Source organism: Grus americana, chromosome 4 (genome assembly GCF_028858705.1).
Source record: "Grus americana isolate bGruAme1 chromosome 4, bGruAme1.mat, whole genome shotgun sequence".
NCBI lineage: Eukaryota > Metazoa > Chordata > Aves > Gruiformes > Gruidae > Grus > Grus americana.
In genome coordinates, this window is record NC_072855.1 from 63,082,591 (window position 1) to 63,109,388 (window position 26,798).

Sequence of the window (26,798 nt, forward strand, 5' to 3'; positions counted from 1 at the left end):
GGGCCAAGGCCCCTTGTGCTGAGGTCCCTTTACTATTAATTGCCTTGCCAGCTCAATTGTTTTTAAAATAGATTTTTAAAGTATTTATTTCTAGAGACTGAATTTTAAGAAATGGAAATGCAGGCTGGCAGGATTGTGGGACTGCCTCTAAAAATCATCCTGGGCAAAACTAACTCAGGTTTATGTGCTCCTATGCTTGTGTGCAGAAATAGTAGCCAGAGGCACCTGCCTTTCAAGCTTTTAACTACTGGGGACAGTTTTTCTTCAATTAGTGAAAGATTTGATGCATCTAACTAGCTTCACATGTAAAGTATGGTCTCTGACCTGGCTGCTTCCACTCAGCTGGAAGATCTTGGGTGTTCTGAGGGGTGGCTCCAGCTTGATGCCTGGATGCAGTCAAAAAAGGAAATTGAGCATAGATCAGGAATTGCTAGGATTGGATGGAGAACAGGGAAAGCTGGTGTACTGGTCTCTAAATCTGAGGTTCACCTGCACCTTGAATTGTACATGTGTAGCTGTTTCCCTCATCTCAGAAGGTTTAGAAGTACTGCCAAAAGTTTGGTGAAGGATAATGAGGGTTGTCAGAGATTTGCACCCTGTTCATGGAGTGACTGGGTAGACCTGGACTTTTCAGCCTGGAAAAGTGCTGCCTGAGAATGCTGCGTAAGAAACAGAGAAAATGCAGGGTGTTCTGGAGAGAGTGCATAGGAGCAAAGTGTTTGTCACTCCATGCAAGAGCAAGAGGACATCAGATGGAAGCTAGTAAGCAGAGTTCAAGAGAAACAAAGGACCGTGGCGCTCTGAGGCAATGTAGAGGATCTGCACAAGTGCTTTTCAAAGACTGTTGTGGATGGGCTGCAGGGGGAACTGGAAAGAGAGATCTGCTGAGGGTCACTGAACAGACAAACGGCACCAGGCTCAGGAAATCCCCTGTGCTGAAAATACAATTAGAGAGACTGCTTGGAGGAAGTATTGTGCATGTGTGTCCTGTTCCTGCCTGTTTGTAAGCATTCACTTATGACCGCTGCCAGCAGCAAGATGCAGGGCCGGCTGGGCAGTGGCTGCTCTTAGTCTCAACCAAGTCCAGTCACACACGGGTTCAGTTCCAGGTTTGAAACCAGCGCCTGCGACATCTGCCCGCTAGTAGCACCCAGAGCGAGCTTGGCCAAGCCGCTCCAGCAGCCTTTCCAGGAACTGGATCCACAGCCCAGACGGGCAGTCCTCACACTGCGCGTCAGCCGGCACCGGCGCTGCAGCGCGGGCGCCCCGCCGCCGCCCTTTCCGCGGCCCGGGGGAGGCGGGAGGGCGGGGGCGGGGCGGGGAAGCAGCCCCTCCTGGCACTCCGCCTGCCGCCCGGGGAGTCCCGGAGAGGGAAGCGGCGGTGTGTGGAGCCGAGCTGAGGACGATGCCTGCCTGTGGGCAGTAAAGCAGCGGCTGGGGCCAGGAGCGATTTCCAGGTATGGTTCGGGACGTCTGCGGTGCTCGAGTGTGCGTCCGTCCGTTCATCCATCCGTCGTCTTGCTAGCCCCAGCAGGATGGTCTCTTTCCTTCTGGTGTTTATCTCCTTACTAGCTACCTAGTTCTGTACAGCCAGAGCTGCTCATTTCTGGAGAATCAGGATACTGAGGAGGGGAGAGAGACTTCAAACCAGCAGAACACACTTGGTAGTGCGGTGGATGGGTCCTTCTCCCTGTCCCGTTCCCTGTATTAAGATGGAGCACAGTCATAAAACTGTACAATGTGATCTTTCTGTGGCTATAATCCTTGGAGAAGCTTTTCTCGTTTTTTGGGCAGGCGTGTGTGTAGTGTCACCCAAGTGTGCTCATGGGCTTCTCTTTTGCTGGGCATCTTCTGTGTGTAACTATGGTAAAACTTCAGGCCCCCATGCTCTGTGAAGTGGGAGCAGTTCAGGAACAGGAGGACAGTAACAGCTGTTAAATGACCCAAGACCAATGTGTTGCTTGTCAGCTACGTCTACTATGTTGTGCTTAGGCAAGACTGTAAACTAAGGCAGCCCTAACAACAAGCAGTGGCCTCCCTGTCTGCGTATGTGTAAAACTAAATGTAGCACTGAGGGATGAGGAAAACTCTTTCAGAGGAGTTCCCCTGAATCGAGCAGAGGAGGGCTGACTCGGCCAAAAGGGGAAGAATAGCCTGAAAAATCAAAAGACCCATGAACAAACAGGTACTCTGTGCCTCCGACAAACAGCTATCTGTCTAAGAGAGGAATGTTGAGGGGGTTGCTTTCAGTGAGATTACAGCTGCTGTGGGCTGAGGTAGCGTGCCATCTGTGAGAAATAGGGACTTAGGCAGACAGGACTGGGTCTCTAGTCTGTCTTTATTTTGAAAGCCGAGAACAGCGTTTGAGGGATGGGTTCCTCAGGCTTATGTTGCAGCTTCCAGATGAGATGTCTTGGAGAAAAGCTGGTAATCAGCTGAAAATCAGTGCTAAGTATACTCAAGGCAAGCAGCTAACTGGTGAGCTGTGCTGGAGAGACCTAATAGATAAGACCCAGCTCTGATTTTGGATTAGCAATGGGGAAATCACTCCTTTAAACAGGCAGGATTGAAACAAGCCACTGTAGGTGTTGTTAACTCTTTGTAAAAGAGGAAAGAAAGTACTGGTTTATTGGAGGTTAAGCTCACAACGGTGCCACACACTGAGTAAAATGCTTTTTTGTATGGTAAAATTAATCTCTGTTGGTTCGTGTTCTTCATGGTTTCTTTCTGCTGAGGTTTTTGGGGACAGCATTATGTTGTTAACTGCGCTCCAGTTGTATGTGTTATCTAAACAGTCCTTTGGGGAATGCAGTAACTCACCGAACCTGTTCATGGTCTGCAGGGTGAGCTGCTGTCATACCATGTCAGAAATGACAGGCACAGTTCAACACTGGAGCCCCATCAGTGAAGGAATGTGAACTGAAAAAGCTGAAAACATGGGAGTTTATTTTTGTAACTTGGAGTAGTTAAAAAGTGAGTTTTTCTTGGGGTCAAGATAGGAAGGAGCTGTGTGTGGATCATATTGCCAGTTTGTTCTACATTGCTGTAAGGGTCTGGTGTTATGACACCTACTAGAGCTGACAAAATTGTGTGGATGGGATCTGTCCTGGCTACCTTTGACTACATGGCTACTTGGGCATTGGTGTTAGCTTGGAAAAGAGCTACAAAGCTAAATGGTTAAAACTTAGTAGAACTGGCACTCTCAAGTGCCTCTGAAATGATCATCTGTGAAAGGGTTAAGAGATGTTTGGGGCCAAAGATGCTGAACACTCCTGACAACAAGGCTGCATTGTGGCTCTAAGTTTTTCTGAATATCAAGCTCTAGGTGTCTTGTGCAAAGAGAGGAGGTGTAAGAAGTATTGGATGGTTCACACTCCAAAGATTTCCTATCTAAATCAGAGGGTTTAGAAACTTCTCTTTCTATGCAAGGTTGCAGCCAGCTAGTACTGATTTTAACTGGAGTGTCATTACACTTAGAAAATGTGGTGGGAACTCAGACAAATGACTTGGAAAAGGGCAAGCCTGTGGTGCTCACTTCACTCTTGCACATCCTTACTGTGGGTATGTCATTCTTTGCAACTGTGTCTCTGCTCATTTTGTATAGCTCCTTCCATTAACTGTGATCCTTCTCATCCATTTGGAGAGATTAGTGTCATAAGTTGGAATAGGATGCCTGTGTTTCAGTGAAGGAGGCAGAATTTGGATTGCTTGCTTAAGCATCTTTTCCCAAGTGTTAGCAGATATACAGATGTGCTCTACAAGCACTGACAAGTGCCCTTTGCTTGGCAACTGCAAATAAAAGTTCCAGAGTGTGTTTTGCAGCCACAGCAAGGACAATACTTAATTTACAATGAGGGGGAAAAGACTCTACCTCTAGCTAAGAGCTATTGCTAATTTCTCCTCTATTATAGCTGCTGCGAGAAGTAGTATTAAAAAAACTAAATCACTACAGTGAGGAATGTGAATGGATGGTATTCAGTATGGAGGTATTTTTAATTAGAAAATGAGCAGGATGATGGAAACAATACAGCTCAGTCTTCCTAGGCAGCTCTAGAATAGCACTGCATGACTCAGATCCACGTATTCTGACTATTTTGGTTTTGATTCATTAAAATACATCTTCTCCCCAGATTATAATGTTCCCCAGGTCACCTGCCCCTCCCATGGGTCAGGTACTTTGCTTGCATCTTGTCACATCTGGAAATAGGGCCAGAAATACCAGGTTACATGCCACTAGAGAGATGAGCCTGGGAAGCTGTGAGTCTTCATCAGCCAGCACAATGAGATGTTTAGATTCATAAGCAATAAGACAGAGGATAAATATGGTTGAGTCAGACTGGGGAGTGGGATATTTTCTGAGATAATTGCTCTCATTGATACGAGGCCAGGTACTTTCTGCATGAAGTGTGCTGACCTGACAGTACCTGCCCATTAGGGCTGCAAGTTGATCCTCCCTTAAACATCCTGCAGGGATTCAGACACTATTAGCCTGCGTTTACAACGATCCTTTCACAACCCAAGCTGATATAGATTTGCTCAATACCATACCTATTTGTGTTGACTGACCCATCGATTGTAGAGCCCAAGGGTCCACCTTCAGTCGAGCATGGGAACTGCTGCTGGGTCTCAAAGGCTGACACAAACCAGCAGATGCAGTGTGTGAGTGGAGAATTCTGCTATGGCTGTGCCTAGACTAGGGAAAAAAACTTTTTCGGTCAGTTTGGGTAGACTGTTCTTCTCCTTGATTTTCCAAGGAACCAGTCAAGTTGACTGAAGCCAGCTGTTTTATAAGTTCCCCTATACCTCAGATGTAGCTCTGGTCTAGAAACCACTGGCTGATATTTAGCCCAGGTATAAACAGGTGTGAGGCAAGTATAACTGATCTGGATACAGACCTATATTTGCTTCCTTAACTGCCAAAGTGGGACCGTCCCTTTTTATCTTCAACCTAAATATTAGAAGGTGGAGTTGTTTGGGGGGGGGGGTTGATATTTTTTAACTGAAGTATTTTTACTGCAGAAGATCTAAATATACTGCTTTCAACCTGCTGTACGTCTGTAAGTGTCAGTAAAAATTTTGTACTGTTCAGGGAAACATAAGGTCTTAGTAAATGGAAAAACAGATCATGTGAACTAGCATTTTTTCTGCATCATCTAAATGGAAAAGAGACGTTTGGCAATAATATTTTAGGTTGAACCGGTTAAATGAAATTAAGTACTGTTATTTGACATTTACTACAGCTTGCTGTTGTAAATTATAACTTGGCTGTCCATTATGATTATAAAAGGGAATAGTGCTTTCTTCTGAAGCATATTGTAGGTTTCACCAAAAGGCCAAGCATGGATCTCTGCAAACAGCAACAGCTTTTGAATTCAGAAGGTGTCTTGCTTTGATGAAGTTGAAGAAGGAACCATGTCAAGAGAGCTTCATGCTTAAGGCTAGTACTGTGCTTCTGGCATTAATATAGTGTGATACACCTTCTGTACTCCTTTTGAAAAAAGATCTTGGAACTTAATGAAAGGAAATAACCCCACACTATTCCCTCTTTGTACTGTCAAGCAGAGGAATGCAGTAATGAGAAACCGAGTGTCTTGAATAAAGCCACATGAGGAGCTTGTAAAAGAGTCAGAAGCAGATCCAAGCTCCGAGCTGCAAGGTCTAAGCGCTGAAATGATGCTTTTTCTGTTGACTGTGGACAGATTTGTGAACAGTTGTTGGTGAAACTGCTTATCACTGTGAGCTAGTTCGGACTCATGCTTAGCTACTGACCATACAGATAGAGAAGGTGTATCTTTTGACTTTGGTCACCTGAGGTCAGTTAGGATAGCAGAGGTTCACATTCCTGTCACATAAAATGAATCACATTCCCAAAGGTTAGTGGGAGTCTAATACCACGCTGAAATCAGTGATACTCTTCTGATGATAGTGTAGGGGAAACTGCTTCTATCTCTATAGACAATAACAATTTTGTATTTCTTCAGATTGAAGTATGCAGGAGGCATAAAGTGTGCTACGGAAATGATAGAGTATCAGGGTTCTGATTCACTAGTGGGATGGAATAGTATGGATGACATTGCAAGGTCCCAGCTGTCCACTGCACCCCACACCCCGTTCCTGGACAGCTGAGCCACCATGAATCAGTTGCTGAATCACTAGGTTTACAGCATGATGTTTTGAAGTAAATCATCACTGCTGTTTGCTTGCCTTAAAACTCCTGACTGCACACTGCAATGATTCATCAACTGATTGATGAGCAGCAGCTCAGCTGTCCACTCAGCAGCGTGGGAGGCTGGGATGGTAACCTCCCTGGGTCTGTAGAGCTCTGCACCTTGCTGGTGGATGGGAGCCCTGGTGGAGACAGTCCGCGGTTGGCTGAATAGAGAGGTGGGATTTTAGTCTTTTATGACTGTAATATTTAAGAGCCCTCTGATCCCAATAGAACAAATGGCAAAACTCTTCTGTAATTCACTGGGTGCAATTAGGGGAATGCTGTGTTATTCTAAAAACCCCACCCTGCTTCAGTAAGCTAAAAAATCATAAGGCTATAGTAGCGTGGTTGTGTTTTCTTTGCATTTAAATACTTGTACTCTCATTTCAAAGCTCTAAATGTCACCACCAGCAGTTCCAGCCAATTTCCTAACACTTTGTGCTGGCCAGCCAGTTGGCTGCCTGCATTTCCTGATGGTATTTCATTTTGAACAAAATTTAACACATAGGACTGAGGACATCATACTCAGTTTGCGCATTGGTTCAGTTTTAAACAAAGTGCTTGGAGGACACTCTGTTTATGAATTTTTCTAAAGGAAATAGATCCTAGAGGAAGGAGAGGAAGTTTTTTCATAAAATGATCCCAGTATTGGTTGTCTATCAAAACTTCCTTGCTTTCAGTCCAGCTGTCTGGTCATAAATTTTGATAAAAAAGAGTAGCTACATGCATTGTTTGTTGTTTAAGATGGGCAGTATTTCATTGCATGCTTTGCTGGTCTGAGGCCTTTGTGCATCCTTTTCTATTTCATTCATTCTGTAAATCACTTGAGCTTTACAGGAGTTGCCATGGAGCGTGCAATGGACTGAACTTTTCTAGAATCTCTGGTGGCTTGTGACATATAATTACTGCTGTGCTAATCTGTTGTGTGACTTAGATACTTATGTTGTATGGCTCATGTTTTAAACTTCTCTGAAGCCATAAAAAATAAAAAGATGTGGGATTATCAAAGAGATTTACAAGGTTAAAAAAACCCCATATTTATGGGAGAACAGCCTTATTTTGAACTAAAAATTGAATTAAAATGTTAAAAGGACATCATCCAGATGAAGAAATTGTCCATGCATTAAAGTATAACTTACAAATGAACTTAAAAAGATTAATCAGTCAGTGATGGAGCACACTTCATATAGCGTCTTTTTTAATAATTGTGTCCTGCTCTGTTTTAACCTACAGATAGAAATCTCAGCTGCGTTGTGATCATAGTAAGATACAGGTGTGTTGAGAAAGCTAATGTTATACGTGTGGTCTTCTTTTCATGTTCTGTGTTTCAAGGCTGCTGTTTTTGTGTGTCCAGCAATACAGACAAATTGTTTCATGTGTTTTGGTTGGGAGGAACATATGTCCTGCCCTCTTCTTTGGCCTGGGTAGTTTTCCTGCAATTGGGATTTTTGCCGTGATGTAGTTTGCCTGTGTGTGCTTATCTGGTACTGCAGCAATGCTGTGGCATGGACACTCTAAGCATTAGACTCACATTGCTTTGTCTGCCCCACAGAAGAAGATCATGGCGGAAGGGTAGAAAGGGGATTGGTTCTTGGGGCTTAAGCAGGGGACATGGATTTTCCTAATGCTCCTAAGCATACACACAAATGGCTTCATATCCATCACACTTTTGCAGTTCAGTATCCAAGGACTTTAGTTTCATGTGATTCAGGATGTTACCAGAAAGCGGCAAAATAATTCACTCTCTAAGACTTATTTTGAAGTTTTAGAAAGCAGGCATTCTTTATTGCAGCGCTGGGTGCACGGGGGATAACTCCACCTAACGTGCACACGCAAAAGACAAAACTAGCAAGTATTTATACTATGTTAATATACATATTCAGTATATTTCCCAGTAGTGCTTATCACATTCATGGATTTTTCCGGGAACTCATTAGCTTATGCTAATGTCTTTCACGCATGTTTGTTGGCACCTCCGGGTGGTCGTTGGGGGTCTTCAGACTCAGTCCTGGTATCACCTATACCTTATCCCTCAAGGCTGGTTTTGTGATCACCTTGTAATGACGCGCGGAAAACAGACTCCACAACCTGTGAAGTTGTAAAGTAGGTATGTTTATTCAGCGCTGGGCAGCACGGGGGTCGTCCCACCAAAATCGTGCGCGCCTTGCAGCAATTCCCTTTTGAGTTTTATACGATAGAATGTTACATATTCAAAAAGTACCTATACATATTCATGATCTTTCCGCGGAAAGGTGGTCTTATTACAATGAGTTCATTTCCATTGTTTCCGCCTTTAACTCCTCTCAGCTGCGCACGCGCAGTGCCTCTTGGTGGTCGTGGGCCGGGGTCTCAGGGATGAAGGCCGTATGTCTTCCTCACTGTGCACTTTTCACCTTCACCACAAAACTTACTCAGACCGGTTCCTAATTAGCAGAGAATCCTCCGTGTTCATTCCATTCTGATTTACTACCTCCTTATCTTGTGATTGGTTACAAAAATGCAAACAGAGTGAAGGGTCATCTTGACCCTTCCTTACGCTAGTTCTTGTTAAAACATCTTACGTAAGGGTTAAGATTACTAGATATGTGGCTTAAGCTAGTTAATGGTCCTGCCATTTCCTTTAAGTGTTAGTTCTCTCTATCAGTAACTTTCTTATCTTTGCGCATCTGTTCTTCCAAGGCTGAGCTGTTTAAAATGAGATCATTCCAGAGCTTCTTATCTTACAACTAATTATTTTCTAAATTACAATGGTTTCCCTTTTGTTTGGTTACATCTATTGAGCAATGGCTCTAATTGCTTGAATTGATCTTAATATTTCAATATTCACAGGCATCAAGGATCCACTTAATTACTGTGCCAAAGTTCTCATATGTGAGTGATCAGTCAGCAGTGCTGCATCTGACCTTCCTGAATTATCAGCTGGATCTATTTATAGATCCAAGAAAGAGTTCCTTTGCACATTCAGGAGGAAAACACCTTTCATTGAAATTCAGTTCCTGGTCTGTTCTTTCCTTACAGGAGTTTTTATTTTTCCTTTTGCAGCTTATTGTTGCCTGGGTAATTTTTTGAGAACTTTACAAAATTGTTCATCCCCTGCTGTTTTAGTGAAAATTAAGAAGTATCTCAAGATTCAGTCAGGTTTTTTTATGCCCACCTCAGTCTTTGCTTGCCCTGACAGAGACTGCAATTCACTGGTCTCTGCTGTGTGCAAGATGTATTTCTACTGTTATGTCATTGTCCAGCAGTATCACCTGTGGATAGTTTTAGTCCTCTTGTTACTATGTGGTGGATTCCTTCTGAATTGCTCTTAATCTTGCTCTTGATTTCAGCCAGGAAAAAGCCCATGTCACTCCTCTTTCCATCTCCTATGTAAGTATGAAATACCGTTCTGTACTCTGCCTCTTACAAGATACAGTATTTCTAGGAAGGACAATATACAGGAAGGAACTGTAAGTCAAAGTTGGTGCTGAAGTCACACTGCCAGAATTGTATGGCAAATTCTTCATGGAAAAATGGCAGCAAGAAGACTTGAGCTGGGATAGTTCTGTGATCTTAGTTTCTGCAAGTAAGGTGTATGAAACTGGATCTGGGAGTTTTCAGGTTTCTCATCTTCTCAATACCTTGAGCTGTAAAATTTCACTTTACCTTTCAGTGCAAAACCCAAATACTTTGTAAGCGAAGCAAACAAACACACCCAGCTGTATGGAATGCAACCACTGGCCTCTCTGGTATGCTTTTGTTTTGGGCAGCCTGGGTCATTTTAGACAATACTGCACACTTTTCAGAAACACTTAGGAAGAAGCTAGATGTTGCTGGCAAGCACCTAGTCCTTTCTATATGTTATGTCGAGGGTCATTCTGACTTGCTCAGACTTTCCCGGTTGGTGCAAGCTGTTAAGAGTCGTAGTTCTTCCCTGAACGGTCTTTTGTTTTGTCATACCTTAATTTTATAATGGCATCCTTAAGAACAATGGGGGATAGTAATCACCTGCTAAATGTGGTTTGGGGTTTCTGAGTGTATGGTGAAGCATCTCTGAGGGGATGTAATTACACACCTGAGGTTTGCATCTTCTATGAGGAGGTGTGCCTTGGGACTCATAACAAATTCAGTCACCATTCCTCTGATTGAAGGATGTAATATGGGAGATACCTGTACATAATAGAGGAGCTGAAAATGTTTGGCAGTGTCTGTAAGGACACATTTTGTGGCTACTACTGAACCCCTCAGTGTGCACTTCTATAAAGGATACGAGCTGTCCGTATTGTTGGTTTTGTTTTATACATCTGATGTGCAGACTGAGCACTTTAATGTAAATGAAAAGAAAACAAACAAGTGCAACCTTCCACTGTTGCTAGTAAAAAACAGATTTTTTTTTTTCCTGTTGCTGAAGATAGAGATTTGGACAAGCACTTGACAGCCCAGAAACTACATCTGATTCCTTTAGTTTTGCCAAACTGGAACTCAGCTGCAGGAAATGGTGGGGTTTTGAGCACATCTTCTTTGGCTCTGGCTTTCTATTTACACTACTGTTACTGGCAAGATTGAGATTTCTTTCTTGTCAGAGGCTACTCAAAGTCAGAATTTGGACCTTAATGCCCAAGATCTCACATTCTCTATAATGATACTAAATGGAGAGAAAATCTTTTATTCCTCTTTGCACAATGCAGAGAGTTATTGACTTCTCTCTGTGTCACAAGAGAACATCACTGGTAGAGCCAGGAAATTATTTCATTGCTCTTTCCTTCAGTCAGATCTTTAACAAAAAAACCCCCAGTCTTTTCCTTCTTAAAGAGAGAGAGAGAGATAGATATGTTTTCCCTGTTAGTCATAGCCAAGTGCTTCCAAAGCCCAGTTAAAAAGTTCCAGTTTTAACTCTCCTGATGTTTTTCACTAGAATCATCTCTCCTGTCTTTTTTTCTAATTCGTGCTTGTCATACATTATATTGCTGTGGTTTATCAATATTTTTAGGTCCCAAGATACCTCTACGCTTGGTGTGTCCAAGGCCAGAACCAGATTCTGCTCTGTGACCAGACTTCAATTCCACTCAAGTTCTTCTGAAGGCAGGGTTTGGTGTTACGTATTTAGTTCCTGAGCTAATCAGAACTAAGCATGCTCCTTTGTGTCTGCACCTCGATATAAAATACAGAAGAGTCAAGGTAATAAAGGAGTCCTGCTGGAAAAGCATGCATTGTATGAGTCATCCTGTTGGCTATGCTATATTTATCTCTGTCACACTTTGATATCATCCCTTTTCATCGTATGGAGAACGCGTCCTGTGTCTTGTTCACTTACAAGTGAAATCCTCAGTGTCTGAACGTGGAGCATATAGATCTCTTTGCTAGTACAACTTGATGTCTCACTGAAGCAGAACTGAACCATCTCTATCAAGCAGCTTCCAGAAACAGATAGCAAATAACTGAGCCAATATGTACCTTTCAGGGCCAGACTTTTAGGAATTTTATTTTATTGTTATGAGTCAGTATATATATTAATGACCTGATCAGCTTTTTCTTCCTTCTTGATGAGGCACTAGGAGGCTATGTGTGTCTCAAATTTAGTTTTGTCTGAGGAAAGACCCACGTGGTCCTGGGAGTAATTGTTGTGCTGAGAGTTAGGGGACTGCAAGCTTCAAAAAGGTCTCATTCTCTTTGGGAGTTAGTTAATAGAATTTAAGCACTACCTGCTGACCTTGTAAAAAGCTGTGTATTTTAATGGGCAGTAATACATAGCATGCATGTGTAAAATATGTTGGAGAAAACCCCTTCTGTAATTCACACCTGTTTCAGTTCTTATGGTGCTATAATTTAGTGGTATGGTGGAAGCAGAGGTTTTTCCTGAAACATTGTATCACTGATGAAATGAGACACTGCCCGAGTCTGCTTTGGGTGGTGATGGTTACATGAAATCACAGCTAATTGCTGGCTCAGCTGACTAAAACCTTTGCAGGTTCCAGTCTCACCCTGAATTGGGCTGTTTTGGTTAATACGAGATCTGGATTGAAACAACTACTCTCCTTGGTTTTTTACATGCCAACATTGATGTCAAGTTGTCTTGCAGATGCAAACTAGCCTTTATCACTTTCCCTGTGAAATATTATCTTGGATCCACAGGGCTACAAATGTTTGGTGGGTGGCATAGTGTTTACATGCTGTCCACTACCGCTTGCCTTTTGGCTGAATAAACTTTGCTACAGTAGCCGAAAAGACTTCTGACTTTTGGTGCAAATAGGACATCTTTCAGCGGCAGTGGGCTGCAGAAGATTTTGGATTTGTTTAAGTCTGTGCTTTGCAATTAAAACATGGTGAGCTTTACACAGTATGAAAACCTAGGAAATGCTGCAGAAGATTCCTGTCAACCCCTTAGTAATATTTTGTTTCTTACACTTTGCAGCCTTGCAAAGAGCCTGAAAGACCAGGAGTCTTTATGCATCAGAATGCTTTATTGTTGCTAAGCATGGCCATGGTTGGGTTGCACCTCACCTGCCCAGTGATTTGAACTCTCTTGTACAGGAACCTTGTTTTTTTCAGTTCTGCACCTTGTGCTCTTATGCCACGGCATGTGTATTTACTCTTCTCCCAATTCATTGGGCTGGATGGAATTGAATCGCTGGTTGAACAGCTGCACAGAGTGACTGATGTCACTTTGCAGACATGGAGACTCCTCACTCTTTCCCATTTTGATGCGGATATCATTTTCACATCTCACAAGGTGGGATTAGCACAGGTCATGTAGGGCAGGAGGCTGTCTTCACTGTCCTTCTCTGGAACCATTTTTCTTTCTCTTACTGTTTACTTATTGAATCCCTCTGTCTTGTGCTGGTTTGAATGCCTCCATTGTCCGGATATGCTGCCAGCAGCAGCAAGTCTGTAGTTCTCTGCGTGATGCTTCAGGTCCCCAGGAATCTAGCTAATAATTTAATAGCTTCTCATCTGCACTGAGCTCACTCTGAAAAGTGCTTTGTTGTGAGTTGTGGAGTACACAGATGGCAGCATACTATTTATCTCCAGGCTAGTTGTTCTCAAAATGGGGTGCCTTCACAGACTGGTGTGTGCTGAGGTCTGTAGCTTTAAAGAGCCTTTTCCCAAACAGGATTTGATACAATGGAGAGAAAAGCAACAGCATCTGCACTTAAAATGGTAGCTCAGAAGCATTAATGCTTTTCTCAGGCACACGCATATGCTTTGTCAACACACGAGCAAGGCAGCCTGTGGATATTATCTTCTCAATTTGATCTCCCTTGCCTCCCAGTTGTGGGGAGGATGGGGTGAAGTACGTGATATCTTTTTGCATTTGATCTGTCTGCTCCCCGAATGGGGCTGGCCCATTAGCACTCACAGCCCAGTAACTGCTGTAGTACAGTTAAAACCAGCACGTTTGTGGTTAAAATTGGGCACAAACTTAGCTTGCAGTCAAGGCTATAAAACCCAGGTTCCTTAAACTGACAAGAACCACTACTCCCAGAAGGTGGGGCAAACGGGAGGAGAGGGAAGGAGGGTATAACTCAACCTCAGGTAATCAGAGAGATTTTATCTTTTGGCCTTTTCGCATACTGCATCACCAAAAGAGCTCTTGGGTGGTGATAGCCCCCTCGCAGCCCATCCACTACTCTGAATGACTGAACAGCCTGCAGCACTGGCTGATCTTTTCCTTGGTAAGACATTTCTAATTACACAGGCACTGAAGTGCAGACTGATGAGTAATTGCTTTATTTTTCCTTAAATATTAAGATGACCAACCGAGACCATATAGGTCAGGATTAAAGGGAGGGCAGGGACAGGGGACATTGTAGTCCCCCATTGTAGTGGGGGTCTGCTACAGGCCACCTGACCAGGAAGACCAAGCAGATGAGGCCCTCTATAGACAGATAGGAGCAGCCTCACGTTCACAAGCCCTGGTCCTCCCTCACTGGGGTCCTCAACCACCCCGATATCTGTTAGAGGGATAACACAGCAGGGCATAAGCAATCCAGGAGGTTCCTGGAATGCATCGATGATAACTTCCTTCTCCAAGCGATAGAGGAGCCAACAAGGAGAGGTGCCATGCTGGTCCTTTTTCTCACCAATAAAGAGGGGCTGGTGGGGAATGTCAAGCTCAAGCACAGCCTTGGCTGCAGTGACCACGAAATGGTGGAGTTCAGGATCCTCAGGGCAGCGAGAAGGGTGCACAGCTAGCTCAGTACCCTGGGCTTCAGGAGAGCAGACTCTGGCCTCTTCAGGGACCTGCTTGGTAGAATACCATGGGACAAAGCCCTGGAGGGAAGAGGGGCCCAGGAAAGCTGGTTAGTCTTCAAGGGTTACCTCCTCTAAGCTCAGGAGTGATGCATATCAAAAAAGAGGAAGAAGTCAGGCAAAAATGCCAGAAGGCCTGCACGGACGAACAAGGAGCTCCTGCACAAAGTCAAACACAAAAAAGGAAGCCTACAGAGGGTGGAAGCAGGGGCAGGTAGCCTGGGAGGAATACAGAGAAATTGTCCGAGCAGCCAGGGATCAGGTTAGGAAAGCTAAAGCTCTGATAGAAGTAAATCTGGCCAGGGACGTCAAAGGCAACAAGAAAAGCTTCTCATAGGTACATCAGTGATAACAGGAAGTCTTGGGAAAATATGGGCCCTGTCCAGAAGGAAATGTGAGACCTGGTTACCCGGGATATGGAGAAGGCTGAGGTACCAATGACTTTTTTGCCTTGGTTTTCACCGGCAAGTGCTCTAGCCACACTGCCCAAGCCTCCGAAGGCAAAGACAAGGACTGGGAGAATAAAGAACCACCCACTGTAGGAGAAGATCAGGTTTGAGACCATCTTAAGGAACCTGAAGGTGCACAAGTCCATGGGACCTGATGAGATGCATCCACAGGTCCTGAGGAAACTGGTTGACAAAGTGGCTAAGCCACTCTCCATCATATTTGAGAAGACATGGCAGTCCGGTGAAGTTCCCACTGACTGGAAAAGAGGAATCGTAACCCCCATTTTTAAAACGGGGAAAAAGGAAGACCCAGGGACCTGCAGGCCCGTCAGTCTCACCTCTGTGCCTGGCAAGATCATGGAGCAGACCCTCCTGGAAACTATGCTATGGCACACAGGAAATAGGGAGGTAATTGGTGACAGCCAACATGGCTTCACGAAGGGCAAATTGTGCCTGACAAATTTGGTGGCCTTCTGTGATGGGGTTACAGTGTTGGTGAGTAAGGGAAGAGCGACTGACGTCATCTACCTGGGCTTATGCGAAGCATTTGACACTGTCCCACACAACATCCTTGTCTCTAAATTGGAGAGACATAGATTTGATGGATGGACTGCTCTGTGGATAAGGGATTGGCTGGATGGTTGCACTGAAAGAGTTGTGGTCAGTGGCTCAATGTCCAAGTGACGAGTGGTGTTCCTCAGGGATTGTTATTGGGACAGGTGCGTTTTAACATCTTTGTCAGCGACATGGACAATGGGATTGAGTGCACTCTCAGCATTTGCTGACGACACCAAGCTGTGTGGTGTGGTTGACACGCTGGAGGGAAGGGATGCCATCCAGAGGGACCTTGAGAGGCTGGAGAGGTGGGCCTGTGTGAACAGCATGAAGTTCAACAAGGCCAAGTGCAAGGTCCTGCACGTGGGTCGGCGCAATCCCAAGCACAACTACGGGCTGGGCAGAGAATGGATTGAAAGCAGCCCTGAGGAGAAGGACTTGGGGTTGTTGTTGGCCAAGAAGCTCAACATGACGCGTCAATGTGCGCTTGTAGCCCAGAAAGCCAACCGTATCCTGGGCTGCATCAAAACCAGCATGACCAGCAGGTCGAGGGAAGTGATTCTGCCTCTCTATTCCACTCTCGTGACACTCCACCTGGAGTACTGTGTTCAGCTCTGGGGCCCTGTCGTGGTTTAGCCCCAGCCAGCAGCTGAGCACCATGCAGCCGCTCGCTCACTCTCTGCCCCCCCGCCCCCATGGGATTGGAGGAGAATGGGAAGGAAAAGGCAAAACCTCGTGGGTTGGGATAAAGACAGTTTACTTGGACAGCAAAGGGAGAGGGAAATAACAACAACAGTACTTAACAGAATATACAAACTTGTTATACACAATGCAGTTTCTCACCCAAGGACCCTACAACTCAGACTGCATGCTCAGACCCGTGCCGAAGCTGGACTGTCCTCGAGCCACGTGTCCTGGAGCTGCTGTTGCCCCTTCCTGACTAGCCCCCCCTTTTATACTGAGCATGATGTCACATGGCGTGGAATACCCCCTTTGGCTAGTTTGGGTCACCTGTTCTGTCTATGTGTCCCCTCCCAACTTCTTGTGCATCCCCAGCCATCCCACTGGCAGGGTGGTGTGAGAAGCAGAACAGGCTGTGACTCTGTGTAAGCACTGTTCAAGAACAACAGGTCCATATAACAAAAACATCTCTATATTATCAACACTGTCTCCAGCACAAATCCAAAACATAGCCCCATACTAGCTACTATGAAGAAAATTAACCCTCTCAGCTGAAACCAGGACAGGCCCCCAACATAAGACGGACATGGAGCTGTTGGAGCGAGTCCAGAAGAGGCCATGCAGATGATCAGAGGTCTGCAGCACCTCTCCTATGAAGACGAGCTGAGAGATTTGGGATTGTTCAGCCTGGAGAAGGCTACAGGGAAACCTTATAGCAGCCTGCCAGTACCTGAAGAGGGCCTACAAGGAAGCTGGAGAGGGACTGTTTACAAGGGCGTGTAATGATAGGACAAGGGGTAATGGCTTTAAGCTTAAGGAGGGGAGATTTAGATGAGACACAAGGAAGAAATTCTTCATTATGAGGGTGGTGAGGCACTAGAACAAGTTGCCCAGAGAGGTTGTGGAGGCTCCCTCCCTGGAAGTATTCAAGGCCAGGTTGGATGGGGCTTTGGGCAACCTGGTCAAGTGGAAGGTGTTCCTGCCCATAGCAGGGGGGGTTGGAACTAGGTGGTCTTTGAGGTCCCTTCCAACTCAAACTGTTATATGATTCTATGAAAATCTGAAGCTGGAAAACACAGGGCTGGATTTTTCACATTGTCCCAGAATTTGGAGAGAGGTTTTAACAGATTTCTGACTCTGCTTGCATCTTTGATATCGTAAGGGAACTTGAACAACATTGGTAAAGCTACTATACACAGGCATATTTTTCCAAATTTCTGTGGACCCATCAGAGAGTAGATGGAGTCAGATGTGCTAAAGCATCAGATTCTAGCCTGGGTCACACCTGTCACTGTAACTGGAAAAACTGAGCACTGATTTACCATGGTGGATTTGGGAAATCGGAGCTTTTGATTGCAGTTTCATGGCTGTTGTGTCGCATAAGGAGACTGCCCTCACACATAACTACTGCAGGACTTCAGCCTCTCTCCCTCTGCCTGTGACAGCCTGAACACACTTGCCCATGAGACTGCTGCTCTTAGGTAGCTACTGTCAGGATTTGCCCAAAGTTTACAATCAATGTTATGCGACAGCCCCAAAAGCTTTACAGAAAGTTCAAGTTCCCAAAACCTCTTAGGATTCTTGTACACTTCTTCTAACTCTTAACCTTGACCTCTTATCTGTCATTTAATAGAGAAACAGCAGGAAGTGCCTGGCAATTGTGATAGACAGGTAGTGATGAGAGCCTGCATTGGCTCTTTCCTGAGACATCTGCAAGGGCTGGAAGACAGTACGATTTTTTTCTGCTGTGTGCAGGCAACCCAGGGTGTGATGCTGGGTTTTCTTCCTAGTGTAGTACTACCTCTGGAGTGTAGAAAGCCTCTTGTGTTCATCTTCTGGTAATTATCCCATATCTCTTTTGCGTGTCTCCTCAGGAAACGATGCCACAGACGCCTCCCTTTGCAGCTGTGTTTGACGGCCGTGGCTACAACAGGAGCCTGTATCAGTCAAAAGAGGACACCTGTGGAGGGCTCTATTACCATGACAACAACCTTCTGTCAGGGTCTCTGGAAGCTCTGATCCAGCATTTGGTACCCAGTGTAGATTACTATCCTGACGTAAGTCTATACACCCAGCTAACTATATGGCTAGGCCTGATGCATCTTGTAAAGGGAAACTTTCACACATGCAGCAAAAGCAGAATGTGTCACATCAAATTGCTAAGGAAGGGGTTCAAGTGACTGATCAGCAATGATAGGATAAACATGTGCTTCATGAGAGTGCAGCATGCAGTAACTCACCTAACCTAGGAAGTCTAATTCTTTATCACTCCTGTTTTGAGGTGCCTAACCCTGGTGACTCATTTAAAAAGTACCTAGTGTGGCTTACTGTTTGATGGATTGTATGTACCACTGACCCTTGAAAATCTGTCAGGCAAGCTGAGGACCACTGGCGTGACAGGATGAATGTATTTAGTTTAAAACCAAACACTTTTAATGCATATTTCCCAATGCTCATCTGAGGTCCACATCTACCTTGCAATTAGCAACTGAAGTGTTGAACAAGTTTGGAATCCACTGTTTGGAATCAGCAGAGGCTGGATGTGAGAACAGGACATTTGTCATCAGAAATTTTTGGCCTGTCTATATGCATCCATGTGTTGACACATTTTATATAATTCTTAGAAAAGAAAAATGATATCGAAAGGTCAGGGGAGCAGTTCGGGATGACTGAGGGATGATGAAACTGCATCTCTGCTTGTTGAAAGACTGCTGATAATGACATAACTCTGCTTATATTTGGCTTCTGTTATTGTCATAGATCTATTCATGTTTCCAAGACAGGATATTTTTTAACTTGGGTCAGAGTTAACAGCAGCACAGGATTATGCTTAAGCTAGTGCTTATCCATTCATGCTTAATGTAAAAATTAAACATGTAGCAATTTAGACAACAACAGGTCAAAAATGATGATTTATTCCAAGTCCCTAGAACCGGAACATTGTAGAATTTTTTTTTCTGCGTGCCATAGATACTTAACTACTGGCAGCATGAGGAGTGGAGTGGATATTTTGAATATCCATCTCACAATGAGTTCAAATCATGATATATGGAAAATTAAAGCAAAATAAGGAGCTACTTCTTATAACCTCAGAATGAGTTACTAATTTTTATTCTGTAAAATTAAGCTATGAAGTTCCCTCTGCTTTCACCCAGGAGACAAGCAATATTGTGATAAATAAACAGTATTTGGGGATTCTTAAAGGAAGTACAAGATCATAGTGTGCAGTTTACTGAGGTCAGACAGGCAAACATAGTGTAGTAAAGATAGTGTCTGTGGCGAAATTGAGTCAGCTCAACAATCTGGTCAACTGGCACCTTTTTTTGTTCTTTTTCAGAAGACTATTTACTTTCACTAGCAATGTGGAAGCAGACAAGATTTCTCTGTTGGTATTCTAAGTAGCTTGGACTTGCAGCATGAATTTTATTCCCTTGCTGGGCTAGAAAGAGTTATGTAATCTGGTAATGGCTCTTGCAAAGGTTTGCTGTAGAGCAAGAGAAGATGAGTTGAAATTTTATTCTGAGTAATTTCAGGTACTGAGCTTGTAATAAGGCTGTGTGCAATAGGAGAGCTAAACCAGCCCTGCTTGTTTTGGTTAAATCTTGCATAATTTGGCTCAAGCACAAATTTGTAATGCTGATTCTGGAGCAATGACAAGTGTTAAATGAAATGCTTACTGTTGTAGTAATAGCTCTTGGCACAGCCACATGCAGACTTTTCTTCTGCACATAGTAAAGTATTAGGAACTGATTGGTCAGGAATGCATTTTGAGAAAATATAAAACTGGTGGTAATTTATCCCTTTCTCCATCTCCCTCTTGTTTGCAGAGGACGTACATCTTCACCTTCCTTCTCAGTTCACGCCTGTTCATGCATCCATATGAGCTCATGGCCAAAGTCTGCTATCTGTGCATTGAGCAGCAGAGACTAAGTGAGCCTGGCCTGGACAAGGTAAGATCCCTCACTCTCAGGGACTCCTGTTAGTTCCAGTCAAATGTTGTGGGCAGGGTAGAGACAAAATGTTCCTACTCAGGAGAGTAGGAATCTCAATAGGATTAAAAAGATTGAAAACCTGATATAAGCAGCTAGAATTTGACCTTTATTCACTGACATTCATGGGAAATGTCCACACTCAGCTTGTCCTCCATGAAGACTGTAGTTGCTGCTGCACTGTTTGTTTCACCAATACATAGGCCAGAAACAAAAGTGCTTGCTGTTACACAACATATCCTGCACTGGCCCTGCAGTGGTTGCTTTTGTTTCTGGGTTCTGAGCATCTTGACATATAATGCCAAAAAGTTGGAAAGATGTAACAATGAATTAAGCATGTAAATGGAATTACACTGACCTGTCTTGTGTGCTTAAGCTACACTCTTGCTGCAGTCTTTGTGGAGTGGCTTAGATTGCTGGCCTCTTTGCATGGGAATGCATGATTTTTTGTGTGTCATGTCTAGAGTTGAAAGGGGCAGAATGTGGATATTTGGATAGAACCTCGACCCCAGTACAAAAAATTACACAAATTAAATGAAGATACTTGAATAATTCCACTACTTTCTCACTGTAAGGTATAGTGTGTGCATAAGACTTGGCAGAACTGGAACTTATCACCTTCATTGTTGATAGTTAGCCATAACTTATGGAAACACTAACAAATGTCTTGCACAGAGACAGTCCTGATAATGAGGGGAATCAGTCTAAGATTTCCACCTACTTGGGGCCTAATTTCCAGGTCAGTTAAACCAATGAGAGCCTCTTCATTGGCTTCAATGGGTATTGGCTGTGGCCTGTAATCCAATGCTGAATTAAGTTAAGCTTAAAAATTTAACTGACTTTCATACCCTTATGCTCCACAGTATCCTACAGAAGGGAAACCTATTCTAATTCCTCCTTACTGTTTTCAAATAGAACCGGATACAAAAAATTGCACCCAAACTCCTACAGTTGTTGACTGAATGGACAGAGACGTTTCCTTATGATTTCCGAGATGAAAGAATGATGAGGAACTTAAAGGAGTTGGCACAAAGAATAGCCAGTGGTGATGAGGTAAGTTATCTGTGCACAAAGTTATTGGATAAAAAGGCATTCCTTTAATGCTTTGGTATTGCAGGTTTGTTGTTGTTAATAACATAGGATGGCTCTGGGTGGCTAAGCTAACTTACTACGAAGGTGCTGGTAGGCAAAAAGTTCTGTCCAGTACCTAGGCCTAGGAAGAAACCACACACAACAAGCAAATCCTTTTCAAAGCACAGGCAAGGTTTACTCCATCCCTTAATCCATAATATAATTGCATATTGTGCAGACAGACACAACTTGGTGGGCATTAGTGTTTTTCATTTTAGTGATTTTGCTTGGAAGAAGCTAGATAAGACACCAAGAAGCCTTGCATATCTATCTGATACATCCCTACTGATGTTGATACTTTGATTTGTGTGAGTAAGGTGTGCTGGAATCGGACCTCTGAACTGTAGGTCAATGGAAGAGTTATAGTAGGTTTGGGGGAAAGTTTCTAAAAGAAAACGGACCAGAAAGAGTTGTCTTGACCTTAAAACATCAGATACAAACTTAGAGGAAGTCTGTCATATTCCTTCCTCTGGATAGAGCACATGAGGAAATCACTTGACCTTTTTCTAAGTCTCAGTTCTCAGATGAAAGTAAAGTTTCAGAGGTATTATGAAATATTTTGATGCTTATCTGATGCTTGTCTTCTAAGTACTGAAATAAACACAGCCAAGGCTTATATTCAGTTAGTGGAAAGGCAATTAACAATGTTTCAGTTGTGTGACTGGCATACTACTAAGATTACAAAAGAAACTGGAGTGGCATTTGGAAGAACGATAAACACAAAGAGCAATTGCTAAATGTCATCATGTTTCCAGTGCTCCTCAGGGGCTGGTGCTCCTTGTGTAAGCTTTTGAATCATGATATAGACAAAGCAGCAAATGGCATGTTAACAAGCATGTAGGTAAGCTTTACTGGGAGAAGTTGTGAGTGCTGCCAAAAACCTGGAAAGATCTTGAGAGACTGTAAACAAGAATGGAAGAGAACAAACCTGAACTGAATTTGGAAGCTGAAATACATTTTGATGTTGTGGAAGTGGGGAGGGACAAAAGAAGATGGGACAAGAGAGTGAGATGCAGTATGGAATACAAATGAAAGATACTAAATTTGATGGGAATGCTTAGAGTTGCTGCAAGATAGCTACCAGGGGGCTTTGGACTGTGGAGATGCAATAGGTTTGCCTTCACTGAAGGGGTGCCAGGAGGCAGGACTGCTCCTGCACTGTTACTTTGTTTCTAGTACTGTTAATAGGAAGATAGGGAACTGAAGTTCAGTTCAAGGAAAAGTAATAAGATTGAGGACTGACATCCACTTGAAAAACACCTGCTGGCACAAAAAGAGGGAGTGACCTGTTTAGCCTGCGGGAAGTTGAGTTGGTGGGTGCAAGAGTGAAATGGCAACGTGGAAGGGTTGTCTACAGTGAAGTTTCTGGCAATGCAGACAGTTTAAACAGTGAAATCATCTATTGAGGGGAAAGGCAGACATACAAACTGCTAGAAAATGAGCACTAGGGAGCAATCTTACTCTGGCAGCAAGCTATAGATCTTTTCTAGCTCTAGCTTTAAGCTTTTTTGACTTTGAGGTTTCCTTTAAAAAGACAAAGGGAAAGCAAGTGCTGCAGTAAATTGACTTGTGTTATTGTGAACCGCTTGGAACAGTAAATGGCAACTTCCTTCACCTGGCTTTTCTACAGATTGCTTGGATTTGTGTGAATCATTACCTTGAAGGATACAACAGAAGCGGTGTTTCCTATTCCTTTTCACTACAGCTCTTCTACTTGTATCTTCTTATTCCACTTGCCAAATTATTGTGCTCCAGTACTGTTGAGAGCTATCAGTAAGAGTCCAATTAAAACCATTCACCATGCTAACATATTGCTCCATCAAAAAAAAATAAACCTTGGTGGGTGTATTTTTTTCCCCCCTCTTCTCCCTCAACCTAATTCCATTCCTTCCACTTTTTCCATCTCTGTGTCCTGAGAGGTCATCATGCTTATGAGGTATTTCTAGGTTGTTCTGGTCCTTTTTTGCACTTAACAGACCTCCTTTGTTTCAAGGTATATCTTTTGAAACTTTTCCCATAAGCCATTGCCTCCCATTTCCTGATTAATTCCGTATAAACATTTTTCAGTGGCTTTTTCTGTGAAACACTTGATGAGTGTATACAGTCACACCAAAGCCACGTCCTGTATCCTGATATCTTTTCGTCTGCAGCCCAATATGGCTCTTGAGCTCTCTCTTTTTTTTCTTTTTTTCTTTTTTTTCTCTTTTTTTTCCCCCTCACCATGATATATAATGAGATTGAATGGGAAACTCATTTAACATATAATATTCCATATCTAGCAGGTAGTAATAGTACTTCCAGTCACTATCCATACAGGACAGACACAAAGCAGTGACCTTGAGGTGAAGTGTCCCACCACTTTCTCCTGTACTGCCCAATCCTCAGAGGTTTTTAAATGTAAATAAATATCAGCATTGTCAGTGTGAATATAGAATAAAAAATGAGACTGTAGGATAAATAGGTGGAAAGGGTAAACCTAATTTAGTGGAAGACCATATATTTAGGCTGACTGGTAGCCATACTACAATCAAATTAATATCTAATTGATAAAAGATATATTCTGTGAGTTCATTGGTGTGTTTTGTTAAATATATATCTCTCTATATATGATACTAAAAAAAAAAATGAGATTAATGATCCAACAGTAAATACCCAGTATGGGTGCAAAGTGCAGTATGTACTTATCCCCAAAGATAATGTCTCAAGGTCACTGCCTCTTTATTCAAGAGGAGACTGAGGCTCAAAAGAGCAGAGTGATATTGGTTTTGTGGGCTCAGATACATCTGTGAAGTGTGAGAGGAAACTAGCATTTCTTTCTGCCTTTGTGCTGGGAGGGTTTTATCTCATCACTGGACAGAGGGATGTTTGTTATGTTGAACTGCTGCTAGATCAGATGTGGGTTAATTACCCTGATTTCTTGTTCTGGTTTGGAGGGTATATTTGCCTTTTCTCTGAGGTTTTCCAGCTACAGAAGCAGATCAACCAGAATTAGGTGGTTCAGCTTTGTACCTTCACACATTTTGTCCTTGATTTTGTTATCAGTTCTGAGTTGACATGAACCACAAATTCAGGCAAGGTTTCTTTTTTTGCTTTGAAGTTTTTGCCACTGATTATTATGTGATTTGCATCAGTAGCCAGAATTCATCCTGAGTATTATAGATGTTTTTTCATTCTCAGTTGATTACGAGCTGGGCAAGAAAATGCTTCATAAAGTTCTCTTAGATGAAATTTCAAAGAATTAGGAAGGGAATGGGTCAGTGAAGCAAGCCTCTGTGTGTGTCATCTAACATCGCGGCACTCGAAATAATACTTCTGTGTCTTCCTGAGGAAAATGTAGATCCTTTTCTTTAAAAGCTTGAGAACTGAAAACACAGAACTTATTTCCTCTTCAGCCCTGCGCTGACTTCATCCACATGGGAAAAGTACAGAGCTGAGAGAATGAAAAGTCAATGGGTGCACTCACCCACCCACCTCAGTGAAAAATTATGCTGTGTGTATTTGTCTAGTAAAATCAAAATACATCTAAGCAAAAAGCAATTATTTACCAAGTAACAAGACAGATTCAACCTTGGTTGAACACAACAGACTTCAAGAATCAATCTGACACAAGATAGTGCTGGTGTATTTCAGTAAATTTGGAAATCCATATAAATGGCAGCTTTGGAGGGAATGATGAGTTCATTAGAATACAGGAAACATTACTGCTTTGGAATGATCATAATATACTGGCAATCAGTTTTGGATGTTCCTTTTTTCAGCCACTTAGGTTTTGCTTTAATGGCTTTAGGATGGTATCTGGAATTTGGAAGAGTAACCACCTTGGGGTCAGTTACACAGATCTATCTACTTAAGGGTTGAGTCCTGCTCCTATTTAAATTTGTCGCTCCTATTAACTTAAACTGCCACATGGAAAGGCCTGCAAGGTGAAAGAAAAGAGAGATGGTTTTATTATCTTCTTTTCAGATTTACTGCAAGTTTTAACTCTAACTTCAGTGAAACTGGTCTTGATTTACTCCAGAGAGAAGCAGGCCCTTTTTTTCATCATTGAATGACCACATGTTTTTTCTGTGGTCTTAAGCAGGAGAAGATGGAATAATTTCATTTCTTGTATTTTGTCCAGTGATTGGTGGTAATTTTCATGCAGTAGATTGTGCATGTCTTTTCTGCTGTTACTTGAGCTAACCAAGTCACTATTGAATCTGTGAGACAATCAGTGTTTAAATCCTTGGCTGGATTCATTTTGGTCTGATGAAATGCCAGTATTAGGAACTCACATAGTAGAGTATATCCTACGTTGACAACAAATACAGGTATCAGCATCAGTCTGTTTTAGTATTATGCAGACTTTAATACTATCTTCTCACATTTTGAAAATGTCTCCTGATTGTTTCATGTCATGACAGATGTATCGGAAGAACATACAGCAGCTCCACCAGAACCTGATTAGGAAGCTCGCCACTGTTAGCCAGTATGAAGAAGTACTTGCAAAAATTAATGCCACATCCGCAGATTGCCTCACAGTTCTAAAGACCAAGCCCCAGTCCATCCAGAGGGACATAATCACAGTCTGCAATGATCCCTATGCATTAGCTGAGCAGCTGACACACATAGAGCTTGTGAGTTGTTATACTTCAAGTATGATTTCATCCCTCCCCTCTTTTTGAAATGCAGGTTAATATAGGATATGACTTTGCTGCTTATGTGCTTTATTTAGGAGAGACTTAATTATATTGGACCAGAAGAATTTGTCCAAGCGTTTGTGCAAAAGGATCCTTTGGATAATGACAAGGTAATTGGAGCAGATCTGGAGCAGCTCTGAAATGCGGCATTTAACATCTTGGAGCTCAGGTGCCCCATGAGCTGGAGGTGAGGTCCAGCAGTAAATGAGGACTAGCAGAAATGAGCTTTATAGTGAAAATGCTTTAGTACTCCTCTTAAAAATTTTGTTGATGCTTTCCCTTTCTGGAGGACAACTCCTGGAGCTTCAGAACTCAGCCAACAAATTGACTTAAATTAACAAATTTGCTGTTTTTTCTGATTTAAGCTAAGGAAGAAGTTAATCCTGTGAATGTTTTCTCCAGGCCACCTATGTGGTCTACAGCTGGAAAAAGCTGAGTTTAACTTTGGCTTTTGTGTTACTCATTTTCAGCATCTGTTCTTCCTTTTAGTAAACTGAACTCTTTGCAGCAAATTGGCATCACAAAAAGGGGGCAGTGAGCTCTAGATCCATGTAAGATGAAGGGCAAAGATGCAGTGTTTTTAGCTGACTGTGCTAGAGTTGTCATCTCCTTGAGTGCTGCTTTCAAGATGATTTATTCTCTGTAAATAAAGTGCACCAAAGTCAGGCAGTTAAAACATGATTTACTGTCCTCCCTAAAACTGACAAACAGAAGAGAATGACTCGGGTTTACAATTTGATGTTCAGTCAGACAGTCAGAAAATTAGTTTGTAGGCAGAGATCACTAAAACTGCTGTCCACCCCTTTTTAGGCAACCCTGAGATATGGTGCGGGAATCATTCCAAGACACTACAGAACAAACAGCACTGGTTAGGAAA

At 43.0% G+C, this 26,798-nt stretch overlaps 1 protein-coding gene across 5 annotated transcripts in view; it reads left to right on the plus strand.

Annotated features, from left to right (window-relative positions):
• Positions 1-1,132: 1,132 nt before the first annotated feature.
• RASGEF1B (RasGEF domain family member 1B) overlaps positions 1,133-26,798 on the plus strand; it is a 35,851-nt gene continuing 10,185 nt past the window's right edge. For 2 of the 5 annotated variants that reach the window (XM_054823660.1, XM_054823661.1), the window contains exons 1-6: positions 1,134-1,457; positions 17,997-18,179; positions 19,950-20,072; positions 21,027-21,164; positions 25,646-25,858; positions 25,957-26,031. In XM_054823660.1, coding sequence (XP_054679635.1) covers positions 18,003-18,179; positions 19,950-20,072; positions 21,027-21,164; positions 25,646-25,858; positions 25,957-26,031 — 726 coding nt within the window. In that variant the 5' untranslated portion in view covers positions 1,134-1,457; positions 17,997-18,002. Of the gene's footprint in view, positions 1,458-7,441; positions 7,482-17,996; positions 18,180-19,949; positions 20,073-21,026; positions 21,165-25,645; positions 25,859-25,956; positions 26,032-26,798 lie in introns of all 5 variants that reach the window. The other 3 variants (XM_054823658.1, XM_054823659.1, XM_054823662.1) reach the window with 3 other exon arrangements.